The sequence below is a fragment of the Macaca thibetana genome, chromosome 14 (genome assembly GCF_024542745.1).
Source record: "Macaca thibetana thibetana isolate TM-01 chromosome 14, ASM2454274v1, whole genome shotgun sequence".
Classification (NCBI taxonomy): domain Eukaryota; kingdom Metazoa; phylum Chordata; class Mammalia; order Primates; family Cercopithecidae; genus Macaca; species Macaca thibetana.
The window spans coordinates 67,497,539-67,513,144 of record NC_065591.1 but is presented as its reverse complement, the minus strand read 5'-3'; the positions used below and the strand labels follow the sequence as shown (position 1 = coordinate 67,513,144).

Here is a 15,606-nt window from a genome sequence, read left to right as displayed (position 1 = left end):
AATTATCTTACAGGTTAAAGCAACAGTGATGGATCCTGGGCCACACGGACACCCAGACCAGGTGGCCTACATAATTACTTGGGAGGATCTGGTCCGAAACCCTCCCTTCTTGGGTGAAACCCTTCCTCCATTCCCCTTCCCCACCCCCGTCTACCCTTCTTGCCTTAGAAGCCCCGAAGAATCGGAAACCGGACCCGCATAAGCCAGTCCTCCCAGATGAACCCCAGAGGGATCTCCTCCTTCTTGACCCCCTGCCTCCTCCACCTCAAAACCCCCTTCTGAGACCTCCACCTTATGCTTCACCCTTGCCCCCTGCCTTGTCCCCCGCTCTTTCCTCTACCGCCTCGGCCCCTACCCTTTCTCCAACTTCTCCCTCGGCCCCTCCCTCCACCCCGTCTCCTTCTCCAGCCCCGCCCAAACTCACCCCTCGGACGCCGCCACCGACACCTCCTCGTCTCCGCTTGCGGCGGACTGAGGACCCAGATGGCCCTTCCACTTGGCAATCCTCCCTTTTTCCCCTCCGTACCGTCAATCGCACGGTCCAGTACTGGGCCTTCTCTGCCTCTGACCTCTACAACTGGAAAACCCATAACCCTTCCTTTTCCCAAGACCCCCAGGCCCTAACCTCGTTGATAGAATCCATTCTCCTCACTCACCAGCCCACTTGGGATGATTGCCAGCAACTCTTGCAGGTCCTCCTAACCACTGAAGAAAGGCAGCGAGTCCTCCTGGAGGCCCGGAAAAATGTGCTAGGACCAGGAGGCCTCCCAACCCAACTTCCCAATGAAATAGACGAGGGATTCCCCCTCACCCGCCCGGACTGGGACTATGAAACGGCACCAGGTAGGGAGAGTCTCCGAATCTATCGCCAGGCTCTGTTGGCGGGTCTCAAAGGGGCAGGAAAGCACCCCACAAATTTGGCCAAGGTAAGGACCATAACTCAGGAAAGGGACAAAAGCCCGGCAGCCTTCATGGAAAGGCTTCTGGAAGGGTTCCGAATGTATACCCCATTCGATCCAGAGGCCCTAGAACATAAGGCTACCATAGCTATGGCATTCATAGACCAGGCTGCATTAGATATCAAAGGAAAACTCCAAAGGCTAGATGGGATCCAAACCTATGGATTACAGGAATTGGTTAGGGAGGCAGAAAAAGTGTATAATAAGAGAGAAACCCCTGAGGAAAGGGAAGCCAGGTTAGCGAAGGAACAGATGGAGCGAGAGGATCGTAGGGACCGAGTGAGGGATAAGCATTTAACAAAAATCCTGGCGGCAGTTGTGAGAGAGAAAGGACCAGGGAGAGAGGGAGAGAAGCGAAAGCGGCCAAAAGTGGAAAAAGACCAGTGTGCCTACTGCAAAGAACGGGGACATTGGATCAAAGATTGCCCCAAGCGTCCTAAAGACCAAAAGAAACCTGCCGCTGTCCTCACCCTAGGTGAAGATAGCGAATAGGGGTGTCAAGGCTCTGGAGCCGCCCCCGAGCCCCGGCTAACTCTCTCTGTAGGTGGGCACCCCACCACCTTCTTGGTGGACACAGGGGCCCAACATTCAGTTTTGACAAAGGCAGACGGGCCCCTGTCTTCCCGCACATCCTGGGTCCAGGGGGCAACAGGGGGAAAATTGCACAAGTGGACTAACCACCGGACAGTTAATCTTGGACGAGGAATGGTGACACATTCCTTCTTGGTGGTACCTGAATGCCCATACCCCCTCCTAGGGCGAGATCTTCTGACCAAGCTCGGAGCCCAAATCCATTTATCCGAGACAGGGGCCCAGGTATTAGATCGGGACGGTCAGCCCATCCAAATCTTAACTGTGTCTCTGCAAGATGAATATCGGCTTTTCAACGCTCCGGTCATCACTAGCCTCCCTGATGTTTGGTTGCAAGATTTTCCCCAAGCTTGGGCGGAAACAGGAGGACTCGGGCGGGCCAAGTATCAAGCCCCAATCATAATTGATTTAAAGCCCACGGCGGTGCCCGTGTCTATCAAGCAATATCCCATGAGCCGAGAGGCTCATATAGGAATTCGGCAGCACATTAACAAATTTCTAGAACTCGGAGTGTTGCGACCTTGTCGCTCGCCCTGGAACACTCCTCTTCTGCCAGTAAAAAAGCCTGGTACTCAGGATTACAGGCCTGTCCAAGACTTGAGAGAAATTAACAAAAGGACCATGGATATCCATCCCACGGTCCCCAATCCTTACAACTTACTCAGCACCTTAAAACCAGGCTATAACTGGTATACAGTATTAGATTTAAAAGATGCTTTCTTCTGTTTACCTCTGGCCCCCCAAAGCCAAGAACTCTTTGCCTTTGAGTGGAAGGATCCTGAGAAAGGAATTTCGGGCCAATTGACCTGGACCCGGCTTCCCCAAGGATTCAAGAACTCTCCCACTCTCTTCGATGAGGCTCTTCATCGAGACCTGACCGACTTCCGGACCCAAAATCCAGAAGTGACCCTACTCCAGTATGTGGATGACCTCCTCTTGGCTGCTCCTACAAAAGAAACCTGTATACAAGGTACCAGGCATCTACTCCAGGCACTGGGTGAAAAAGGATACCGGGCATCCGCCAAGAAGGCACAGCTCTGTCAGACCAAGGTAACATATCTGGGGTATATCCTGAGTGAAGGAAAAAGGTGGCTCACCCCTGGGCGCATACAGACAGTGGCTCGCCTTCCACCACCACGAAATCCCAGGGAGGTACGTGAATTCTTGGGAACTGCTAGGTTCTGTCGCTTGTGGATACCCGGTTTTGCTGAACTGGCCGCCCCCCTTTATGCACTCACCAAGGAGAGCACCCCTTTCACCTGGCGGGCAGAGCATCAATTGGCTTTTGAGGCACTAAAAAAGGCCCTCTTGTCTGCTCCAGCCCTTGGGTTACCAGACACCTCAAAGCCCTTTACCCTCTTCCTGGATGAGAGGCAAGGGATTGCCAAAGGAGTCCTGACCCAAAAATTAGGGCCTTGGAAAAGACCGGTAGCGTACCTGTCTAAAAAGCTGGACCCTGTGGCGGCCGGCTGGCCCCCGTGTCTTCACATCATGGCAGCCACCGCTATGCTGGTCAATGACTCTGCTAAGTTAACCCTTGGGCAGCCACTAACTGTTATTACCCCACATGCCCTAGAGGCCATAGTGCGGCAGCCCCCGGACCGGTGGATAACCAACGCACGCCTAACTCACTACCAGGCCCTCCTACTGGACGCGGACCGCGTCCATTTTGGCCCTCCGGTCACCTTAAACCCTGCCACGCTGCTGCCAGTACCAGAAGACCAACTAAGCCCACATGATTATCGGCAAATACTGGCTGAGACCGATGGAACGCGGGAAGACCTTAAAGACCAAGAACTCCCAGACGCGGATCACACTTGGTACACAGACGGCAGCAGTTACCTTGACTCAGGTACCCGGAGGGCGGGAGCGGCGGTAGTAGATGGCCACAACACCATTTGGGCACAATCACTACCTCCTGGCACGTCTGCACAGAAGGCTGAGTTAATAGCACTAACCAAGGCCCTAGAGCTGTCCAAGGGAAAGAAAGCTAACATTTATACTGATAGCCGGTATGCCTTTGCAACGGCTCATACTCATGGAAGTATTTATGAAAGAAGAGGTCTCCTAACCTCAGAAGGAAAGGAAATCAAGAACAAAGCTGAAATAATTGCCTTATTGAAAGCCCTTTTTCTTCCTCAAGAAGTGGCTATAATTCACTGCCCCAGGCATCAGAAAAGACAGGATCCAGTCGCAGTAGGAAACAGACAGGCTGACCAAGTGGCCAGGCAAGCCGCCATGGCGGAAGTACTGACCCTAGCCACAGAACCTGACGAAACCAGCCACATAACTATTGAACATACTTATACCCCAGAAGACCAGGAAGAAGCAAAAGCCATAGGGGCTATAGAAAACAAAGACACTAAAAACTGGGAAAAAGGAGGGAAAACAGTCCTTCCCCAAAAGGAGGCCCTGGCAATGATCCAGCAGATGCATGCCTGGACACACTTGAGTAATCGAAAGCTAAAATTACTGATTGAAAAAACTGACTTTCTAATCCCAAAGGCAAGTACCCTCGTAGAACAAGTGACATCTGCCTGTAAGGTCTGTCAGCAGGTAAACGCTGGGGCTACCCGAGTGCCAGAAGGGAAACGAACTCGTGGTAACCGCCCAGGAGTCTATTGGGAAATAGACTTCACTGAAGTAAAACCTCACTATGCTGGATATAAGTACTTACTGGTGTTTGTAGATACCTTTTCAGGATGGGTAGAAGCCTACCCCACCCGGCAAGAAACGGCACACATAGTAGCCAAGAAAATTCTGGAAGAAATCTTTCCTAGATTCGGACTTCCCAAGGTAATTGGGTCAGATAACGGGCCGGCCTTCGTTTCTCAGGTAAGTCAGGGGCTCGCCAGGATATTGGGGATTAATTGGAAATTACATTGTGCCTATAGACCCCAGAGCTCAGGACAGGTAGAAAGAATGAATAGAACAATAAAAGAGACCCTTACTAAATTGACCTTAGAGACTGGTTTAAAAGATTGGAGACGCCTCCTATCCTTAGCTCTGTTAAAGGCCCGAAATACACCTAACCGTTTTGGGCTCACTCCATATGAAATCCTCTACGGAGGACCTCCCCCTTTGTCAACCTTGCTTAACTCCTTCTCCCCCTCCGATCCTAAGACTGACCTACAGGCCCGGCTAAAAGGACTCCAAGCAGTACAGGCCCAAATCTGGGCCCCCTTGGCAGAACTGTACCAACCAGGACATCCACAGACCAGTCACCCCTTCCAGGTGGGAGACTCTGTCTACGTTAGACGGCACCGCACTCAAGGACTAGAGCCTCGATGGAAAGGACCCTACATTGTTCTCCTGACCACGCCCACAGCCATAAAGGTTGACGGAATCTCCACTTGGATCCACGCATCCCACGCCAAGGTCGCTCCAGGGACGCCCGGACCAACACCACCTGAGACATGGAGACTCCGACGCTCCGAGGACCCGCTCAAGATAAGACTCTCTCGTATCTAGCCCCTTGCTTATTACTAGCCCTCCTTCCCTGCGTCGCTGGCAGTAATAACCCCCACCGGCCATATAACCTGACCTGGCAGGTAACTGATTTTAGTACTCATGAGGTCTTAGGTAAAACCTCAAAAATTGCTCCTATAGGGACTTGGTTCCCTGACCTCTATTTCAACCTAGACAAAATAGCAAGGATAGATGACATGGAAGGGGGAGAATGGAGAAAACAGGCTAGAAGGGTGTCCGTAAGCCGGAACGGGTTCTATGCCTGTCCCGGATTCAGGACAGGAGAAATGAGAAAAACTTGTGGAGAAATAGATGCCCTGTTTTGCTCTAGTTGGTCCTGTATAACTACTAATGATGGAGAATGGAAATGGGCCACGAAACCCTGGTACATAACCATGTCCTTTGTCCAGCGCTGCACCAGAACCCGATATTCAAAAACTTGCAATCTGGTCCGCATCAAGTTTGAAGATGCAGCAAAATCTGATAACCGTTGGATATCCGGGTTAACATGGGGCCTATATTTATACCAAAAGCCACTGTATGGAATCCCTATCCAAATCAAATTAATAGTCAACCCTATCACAGCCCCTGTCGCAGTAGGACCAAACCAAGTTTTATCAGAAACAAGGAAGCCCCTGGTTCCTGCACCGAGAGAGCCCCAACCAAGAGCTCCTAAAAGCACTTCCCCGCCCTTAATCTCCACCTCCTCTAAATACACACCCTCAGCCCAAAACGTCACCCGCGCGGGCCCCTTGACCTGGGAATAGGTGACAGGCTCCTAAATCTCATAAAGGGCTCCTATTTCGCTTTAAACCAGACAAAGCCAGAATTTACCTCCTCTTGCTGGCTATGTCTGGCAACAGGCCCCCCTTACTATGAAGGCATCGCCTCCACTAATAATTTCACTAACTCCGCCAATCCTACTGGATGCGCGTGGGAACAACAAAGAAAACTAACCCTGGCTGAGGTTTCTGGGTCAGGAACCTGCATAGGCCAAGTGCCCCCTAGTCATCAGCATCTTTGTAATGTAACCTTGACAGTACCCAGCTCCAATCACTATTTGGTCCCCTCCGAGACGGACTGGTGGGCTTGCAACACTGGGCTCACCCCCTGTGTATCCACAGCCGTTTTTAGCAGCGGCACCCACTATTGCGTATTGGTACAAGTTGTTCCCCGAGTATACTATCACTCTGGAGACTCCTTTGATCTCCGGTATGAGCAAAAAACTCATACTAGACCAAAGAGAGAACCTATCTCCCTCACCCTCGCCGTCATGTTAGGAATTGGGGCAGCGGCTGGAGTTGGGACCGGGACAGCAGCCCTAGTGCATGGTAACCATCATCTGCAACAACTTAGAGTAGCCATAGATGAAGACCTTAGAGCCATAGAACAATCTATCACAAAACTTGAAGAGTCCTTGACTTCTCTGTCTGAAGTTGTATTACAAAACCAACGAGGACTAGAAATTGTCTTTCTGAAAGAGGGAGGGCTCTGTGCAGCCCTGAAAGAGCAATGTTGTTTTTATGCAGATCATTCAGGAGTAGTTAAAGATTCTATGGCAAAACTAAGAGAAAGATTAGACAAGAGAAAAAAAGAGAGAGAATCTCAGCAAAGTTGGTTTGAAAATTGGTACAACCGATCCCCTTGGTTTAGCACCCTAATCTCCACCATCTTAGGACCCCTCATCCTGCTCACGCTCATCTTGACTTTCGGGCCGTGCATACTTAACCGTTTACTCGCCCTTATTAAAAATAGATTAAACATAGTACATGCTATGGTTCTGACCCAACAATACCAGACCCTCAGGACTGAAGAAGAGGCTCAAGATTGAGCCTCTAACACAAAAAGAGGAGGGAATGAAACTAGGCCTCATAATTCCTAAGCCTCATAAAATTTAGAAAGCTTGGCCATCATGAAACTTAAACCCCAGATGGCCACGGATAGCCCCCCGATGTTCCCAGAACCCAAACAGAAAGACAATTCCGGGAAATAGCCTCATGGGGTCCCACCCTGATAGCCTCATGGGGTCCCACCCTGATAGCCTCATGAGGTCCCACCCTGATAACCTCATGGGGTCCCACCCTGACTCAATGTCCCCGATGTTCCCAGAATCAGCAATTCCAGGAAAGAACCTCCTAAGGTCCCGCCCCAACCAATCAGAACAAGATACCTTGCTCAGGCCATAGACAGACCCAATTACCACGCGCCTAAAGCTTTGTTTGAATTTCGCGCCCTAAGCTGTGTTTGAACTTGTGTTTGCCTATATAAACAACCTGTAACAAGCACTCGGGGTCCCAGGGCCAACTTAGAGCTTGGGACCCTAGCGCGCTAGTAATAAATAACTCTCTGCTGTGAATCTCGTGTCGGTGATCCTTCGCGGCGACCCCTGCCCAGGAGGGAATCGACAGTTCGGTTCCAACAGTCTCAAACTCCTGGCTTCAAGTGATCCTTCCGCCTCAGCCTTCCGAAGTGCTCCCAAGGTTACAGGCATGAGCCACTACACCTGGCCCAGATTTTCAGATTTTTAATCTGAAAAAATGCAGAATGAAATTGTTTCTTTAGTAAGAAACATCTCAGAAAGTAATATATTGAATAAATATGAAGAAAGCATCAAGATGTTTATAGATAATCCATGACTAATATTTCATGGTTACCTTTAATAGTAGTACCAGAGGCATAACAAAATAGAAACAGGATTCATTCCAAGGTGGGGTGGGGGGTTACCAAGGACCACATGTATATACCAGTGCAGTACAGGACAAAAAGAATGAATTTTTAAATCAGACAGACTTGAATTTAAATTTTAGCTCCAGCTGTGTGATCTTGAATCATTTATTAAAGTCTCGGAGTCTCAATTTTTTTCATCTGGAAAATAAGGGCAATAATATCAACCTTCACAAGGTTGCTATAAATATTAATTATAATAATCTATATCTGATGATAGCAAATAGGTTTCATTTCATTTGCAATTCTGACAGATTCCTAGATTTGTCCTGGAACACTGTTAGAAAGGATTCCAAAGGCCTCGAGCGGTGGCTTATGCCTGTAATCCCAGCACTTCAGGAGGCCAAGGCAGGAGGACTGGTTGAGCCTAGGAGTTCACAACCAGCCCGGGTTGTGAAACATAGCAAAACCCCATGTGAAAGGAAAACATCTTGGGCCCCCAAAACCATTAAGGATTTTGGAAATTAAGGATCATTAAAGAAAACTCAAGCTGGAAACTGCTTAGGGCACCCTGCCTCCCATTCTATTCAAAGTCACCCCTCTGCTCACTGAGATAGATGCATATCTGATTTGCCTCCTTTGGAAGGGCTAATCAGAAACTCAAAAGAACGCAACCATTTGTGTATCACCTATCTATAACCTGGAAGCTCCTTCCCTGCTTTGAGTCTTCCTGCTTTTGTTTCAAGTTGTCCTGCCTTTCCAGACTGAACCAATGTACTTCTTACACATATTGATTGATGTCTCATGTTTCCTTAAAATGTATAAAACCAAGCTGTGCCCTGACCACCTTGGGCACATGTCTTCCTGGGGCTGTGTCACGGGTGCATCCTATCTTGGCAAAATAAACTTCCTAAATTAACTGAGACCTGTCTCACATTTTCACACCCATCTCTACAAAAAACAAAATTAAAAATTAGCTGGGCATGGTGGTGCCTGCCTGTAGTCCCAGCTACTTGCTGAGGCAGGAGGTATTGAGGGATTCAGGCTGAGGCAGAAAGGATCGCTTGAGCCCAGGAGTTCGAGGCTACACAGCTATGATCACACCACTGCACTCCAGCCTAGGCACCAGGGCGAGACCCTATCTTTAATTTAAAAAAAAAAAAAAAGAAGTAAATAAAAGAAAGGAAGAAAGAAAATATTATGGAGCTACTTTTGAGCCCAGTTAAAAGATAACTGTAGAGGCCAGGCACAGTGGCTCACATCTATAACCCCAGCACTTTGGGAGGCCGAGGCAGGCGAATCACCTGAGGTCAGGAGTTCGAGACCAGCCTGGCCAACATGGAGAAACCCTGTCTCTACTAAAATACAAAAAATTAGCTAGGCATGGTGGTGCGTGCCTGTAATCCCAGCTACTTGGGAGGCTGAGGCAGGAGAATCGCTTGAACTTGGGAGGCGGAGGTTGTGGTGAGCCAAGATCGCACCATTGCACTCCAGCCTGGGAAACAAGAGTGAAACTCTGTCTCAAAAAAAAAAAAAAGAAAAGAAACTGTAGTAGATTAGCTACATCAGTCATGGGTACAGCAAAGGTGGAGAACCAGCAGCAGCATATAATCCAGGCGCGTCATCCTGTGCTCAATAAATAGTAGTTGTTCTTATTCTTGGAATAACCCTACTAGTCAAAAGAGAGGTATTTAACATGATATTCCATATTCCAACTTAATTTTCAGATTCTAGGTGAGGACATCCAGTAAGACAGAAAAAGCAAAATGCTATGAGAAAGCACATTCTTTCCTAAACACACACACAAATCTGTCTTCATAAATTTCTTCAGATAAAGGTATTTTTTAAACTAGGCAATGATTCAAACATAACAACATAAGTAACATAAGTAAACAATAACATATGTAAATGATCATCAAGGTCTCTCTCAGTGATATAAGTAAACAGTCATAAGTCTCTCTTTATAATAGGAAATGTAGAAACAGAAAGGTTAGACAGGTTAATTTGGAGATGACAACTACTTGAAACCACAGTCTAAAAATTACCTGCTGACCCAAGTATTTCAGCCCATCCAAACAGACTTTCCATTCAATCAACAGCTGGTAGATGTTCTCCTTTCCACCCCATATCTTCACCACGAAACAAGACACAGATGTATCAAGACGGTCTGGCATAATTCCAAAATCGAGACTTCGCCACGTGGGATTCTGCTCATGAAAATGAAAACAGGCTTTAGGACAACTCTACTTGTTTACAATTATTTCAATTAGGTGGCAAATCATTTTGTTTTTCAAAACCAAAAGACCTCATAAATACATTAAATTGCAAACTTAAGTAAACCAAGAAGACATTACAATTAACATAAAAAGGGTGATAATGATATTTTTGAATTTCTCTGCTTACTTATTACAGTCATTAGAAGAAGCGATATTCCCATTTCTCACTTACATGGTTTCATATGGTAATTCATTCATTTATTCAACATTTAATACATGATTATTAAGAGCCAACACATAAACAATGCCCTCAAAGAGTCTCCAACTTACTGCTGGATTCAAACCTCCATTTAAATAATTACACTGTTTTGTGCAAAGTTCAATAACAGAATTATGCATAAGGCTACACAGCAGCAGAGAAAGGAAAAATAAACTCTGACGAATGGGAAGATATCACAAAGGCTGCAAAACCTGGCTTTTAACAGACAAGTGGGCTTTCACCAGATTAAAATAAGGAATTTCAGGAAAAGGGGGACACAGTATGAAAAGGGCTCAGAGGTGTAAAATGCCAAGGTGTGGTCAGGGCATTCAGGACTACTGCTGGACCACACAATACAAAAGTGGCAGGACACAAAGCTGGACAGACACACAAGGAACTGAACTGAAGGATCTTTTATGCCTTTTACTAGGAGGGAATACTTCACTCTGTACAACAGTGGGGCCATTGAAACGTTTGCAAGTTGAAAATAACAAGGTCAGCTTTATGCTCTGAAAGAACATTATTTCTCATTAAGAGAATCATCCAGGGAGTTGAAACCCTCTCTGAAAAGTGAAAATGTTAAGGAGCTTTCATAACATCAAAGGAATGAACTACAATGTAATATGTCAGCTACTTTCACTTATTTCCCCTACATTAAACATAAGGGCTTTCACTGCTGAATGTAAACAAAATCAACCTATGAAATTACAAATTTTTGTATTATGTAAATCAGTAAATCAAAGGGTCTTCAGATAAGGGTAACTAACTGTTCTTGGCTTTGTGGCAGTTTTTCTTCCTGACCAAAGTGTGAGGTGGGAGAGGACACTGAATACTACCACAAATAGCACGATGACAACCTAGCATGCACATTTATGCAGTCAGTTTTATACTGGATTGTATAAAACTAAATGCTAGCCATGCATGAATTTCAGTCTAAGATCAACAGAATTCCACTCTTATATGACCTCTACTCTGTATCTCACTATAACTGTTTTAGCAGTCCTGCTAAATAAGGGCAGAGATTCATCTAAATGTGAAGCCAACATTAAGGTCTGGGAGTAACTATGCTGACCCACACTACAAGAAATGCTTACAGTTCTTCAGGCTAAAGGGAAACAACACTGGATACAGACTTGGATCTAAGCGAAGGAATGGAGACCACTGGCGATCGTAAATATGTGGGTAAATATAAAAGACTATATGGCCCAAGGGTGAATGGAAGGGAGCCATCCATTTCTGATAATGACGGGACAATCCTTTCATTGAAAACTAAAATGTCAGCTAAAATATTTTTTAAATAATAATAATAATCACCCTTAACATCAAAGAATTTCCAAGTCAAGGAAGAAAGAGCCCAGAGAGATAAGTGGAGATCCAGAGGTCTTTGTTGTGAAGTCATGACAGATCTATACAAAGCCGTGGCTTTGGTTTTCTTTTTGGGGTAGAGACAGGGTCTCACTATGTTGCCCGCACCAGTCTCAAACTCCTAGGCTCAAGCAATGCTCCCACCTCAGCCTCCCAAAATGCTAGGATTACAGGGGTAAGCCACTGCACGTGGCCAGTTTTGGCATTCTTAAAGGAAGCAAGGACATAATTCAAGAGCCAGGCCCAGGTCCCACCCATGACTAAAAAATGTCCCTCTCCACACTGAGCTGGAACCACAAAAGGGCTATACCCCTAAACAGCACAAGTGAAACTAAATCCACCACATCCCTACCCACAAATGTCTGTAGGGAAGGTTGCCATGACGGGTAAGAGGAGAACCTTCCTTGGAAGAAGAAATTACACAGAATGCAGCAGAGACAAAAAGAACAATATAAAAAAAAAAAAAAAAAACAAGGTTTAAAAACATGGATGACAGAGTAAAAAGATCTGATATGCATTTAGCAAGCAGTCCAGAGAGAGACAATGGATTAAGGAAGAAGGCAAGGAATTATTTAAAGAGATAAGTAGCAATTTCCTAGACTGATTTAAAAAAAAAAAACACTAATTCACAAGTTTAAATACCTAACAGGTCCTAAGCAAGATAAATAAATCCACATCAGAACACATAAAACCAAATAACTGACAACCAAGATATCCACCTAATGAAAATATTCTTCACAAATCAGAGTAAAATGAATGCATGCTCAGACAAAAAAAACTTGGGAGTGTAACACTAACATATGCTCACTAAAGAAAATCCTAAAGGATGCACTTTAGGCAAAGTAAACTCAGAACATTTTTGCTGCAAGAATGAATGAAGAGCAAATAAATGGTACCTACAAGAGTAAATCTAAAGGAGGGGTAGGATGTCTGAAGTGATAAAATGAGTAGCTCAGCAAATTTTTCCCCCAAAAAGCAACAGTAAAACTGGATAAAATTCACAATCTACTGGCAGAAGACACTGGCTTGAGGTATCTAAGCATAAAGTCGCCAATCACTGGGCGACCACTAAGCTATGCAGACATAGGAGTAATCACTAGAAATGTGGATGGGCTTCGGAACAGCAGCAGACCGTCACCCGAACAGAACCACTGGCTTGTGGAATAGCTTTGAAGGATCATGTAGCTTCAGCCTTTCCTCTGGCAAATGAAGACAGGCAGAGTGGGAGAGAGGAAAGTGCTATAATGAACCATGCTGTTGAATTACATAATTCCCTGTGTCTCAGAATCATCAGTTATAAAACTATCACCTCACAGGGTTTTTATGAAGCTTGAACAGAACAGTAATAAAAAACTAATTATAGCAATAGCTACTATTTTAATACTTACTAGCGACAGTCACTATATAAAGTATTAATAATAGATAAAAAGGGCATAGAGAATGCTTATTCTGGCACATACAAATATTTAATCTGCTGAATAAATTAGCCTTGTTAATCCTAACAATAAATCCACATGAAGTAAATAAGACAATCTGTTAATTCCAATAGTTAAGACAAAATACCGTATTTCATCAAATCCAAGACATCACCAATCATAAAATGCATCATAACTTTATATACAACTTAAAAAGAACTGATTTTAAGATGCATCTAGATTGTGCAGGAATGTTAAATTGTGAAAACATTAAAAATCAATAAAATCAATAAAACACAGAAGCTGAGTCTTCTTGCCTAAGGTCACTTGGTAAAAATAGTATCAGAATTTGAATCTAGTTCTCTAGAATTTGTCTAGTGTTCATTTTGTGTGTGTTTTTCTTTTTTTTTTCTTTCTACCAAATTACAAAAGACAGAATTTAGAACAAAGCGGGGCTAAAGAGAGGGTCAGCAATTTCCTTATTTTAGATCTCACAGCCAGAGGCAGAAACAGGAAGAAAGAACTCTGCCCTCTGCCTATGCCCTATTCTCCAGGAGAAAGGAACTGGGGAGACTCCATAGGTCTCACACTAGCTCTTGCTGCTCCATCACCAGACTCTACCGCTGATGAGGGCTGAGACAAAACAACCGACTAAACATACTAGCAAAGCATAGACCACTACTACAAGAATGAAGCATTCACTACAGATTAGCTAAGAAGGAACTGGCCCTCCGCTGGTTCACCCAACTGTCCACCAAGGACACTGAGAAACCTGTAGCTAGGAATGCTGGGGAAAAGCCTTCTAGCCTGCAGCCTGAGGATGTGCCTGCTCCCCTGGAACTGAGTACCCTTCACCAACTCTACCTTATATGAGTAATGGCATCATTTGTGAGCCATTTACTGCATGGTGAGCACTATAACTGATTTAATTTAACATGAACTACAGGACAAACAAGCAAGCTGCATACAACATAGAGACAAAATGAGGGCTTCCTCTAGCTTACATATCCTAGGAATAAAAGCAATAAAAGGGACCTTTGAATTTGCCTAGTCCACCTCAAGTTCTGAAATAAGGAAGCTGACAGCCTCTGGTGGGAGCCCCTCCCTGCCTCTACCCCCACCCATTCTTTTCCTGGTTAACGTTTCTGTAACCACTAGGTTTCAGTTCAAACATCTCTTCCTCAGAAGCCTTCCCAGTTCTCCTCTTAACTGTCAGCCTTCTCTCCCTTCCACCCACTGTGAGGATGGGGCTTTTTTTGCTATTGCTTTCCCAAGTAGATAATACAGTAACCTGGAGACAAAGTAAGTATTCAAATATCTGCAGAATAAATATATATATATATATACCTATTCCTGGCACTTTGCTGCAAGAAGACCTAATCACTTTGGGGTTGAAAATATTAAATTTAAGTCCAAGACCAGAAAGCACAGCTTAAGATTCATTTGGAAAAAGTGATTCGCTTTCTCACCTAATATGAATCATGCTTTATAAACAGAGAATAAAAACCATTTTACTCATTTTTACTACTGGTATAATTTACACTGGTATAATAAAGGGGGAACAATGAAAGCTGTGTGTTCACTGATGTCCTTGGGGCTGGCTGCTGCTCCTCTATGCTCCCATAGGAACCTGTGAGTGGTTAACTTTCTTATGGCACCTGGCATGACACATCACCATCACTGATTTTTTTGCCTGTCTTCCCCTCCAGAACGTGAGCTCCTCAAAGGCAGGGATTTCTACCAGTGTATTTATCCTCTACAATATCCAGCATCATTACCAAAGGTTCAGTGTGCCAGGTACTATACTACTCATTTGACTATATATTCTTACTTAATCTTCACGAAACTCAAGAATCCTATAAAACAGACAGCATTATCCCAATTTTTCAGAAGCTGATGCTAAGAATTATGAAGTCACTTGTCTAAGATCACATGGTTGGTTATACCTGGAACAGGAAGACAAAGTCAGTATCTGGAACAGGAAGACAAAATCAGTATCTGCAAATCATGGCAGCAGGCCGGGCACGGTGGCTCATGCCTGTAATCCTAGCACTTTGGGAGGCTGAGGCGGGCAGATCACAAGGTAAGGAGTTCGAGACCAGGCTGGCCAATATAGTGAAACCCCATCTCTACTAAAAAATACAAAAATTAGCTGGGCGTGGTGGCATGCGCCTGTAGTCCCAGCTACTCAGGAGGCTAAGGCAGGAGAATCACTTGAACCTGGGAGACAGAGGTTACAGTGAGCCGAGATCACACCACTGCACTCCAGTCTGGGCAACAGAGAAAGACTCCATCTCATAAATAAATAAATAAAATTTTAAAACATGGCAGCATTAGATCACTTTTGTATATGAGGAAGGCCATGTTGTGGGGACTGAATAATGGGGCCTTATGTCCCACACAGCCCCTGAAGGTCAAGTGTAATATAATCATTACTGTTCCTCATGATAACCTTGAGTTGATGAGAAAAGGTTGAATAATCTTCCCTTATTTAAGAAAGGGGAGAGGAAGGAAATCCATTAAAAGACAACATGGATATGAAAAACTCAAATGGTAACATTTTACTAAACTGGAATTCAACAGATCACCAACTCCATTTATCCTTAAATAGTCAAAAAGAAGATGAAAAAGGGCTTCTTAACTATCAAGTTAGATCAAATATATCCCAT

The 15,606-nt window shown here is 45.0% G+C and overlaps 1 protein-coding gene across 3 annotated transcripts in view; it reads right to left on the bottom strand.

The window, feature by feature from the left end:
- The window catches only part of UVRAG (UV radiation resistance associated), a 336,478-nt gene that overhangs the window by 263,325 nt on the left and 57,547 nt on the right, over positions 1-15,606 (bottom strand). For all 3 annotated transcript variants that reach the window (XM_050756161.1, XM_050756159.1, XM_050756160.1), the window contains exon 4: positions 9,728-9,889. In XM_050756161.1, the coding sequence (XP_050612118.1) occupies positions 9,728-9,889 (162 nt within the window). The remainder of the gene's footprint in view (positions 1-9,727; positions 9,890-15,606) is intronic.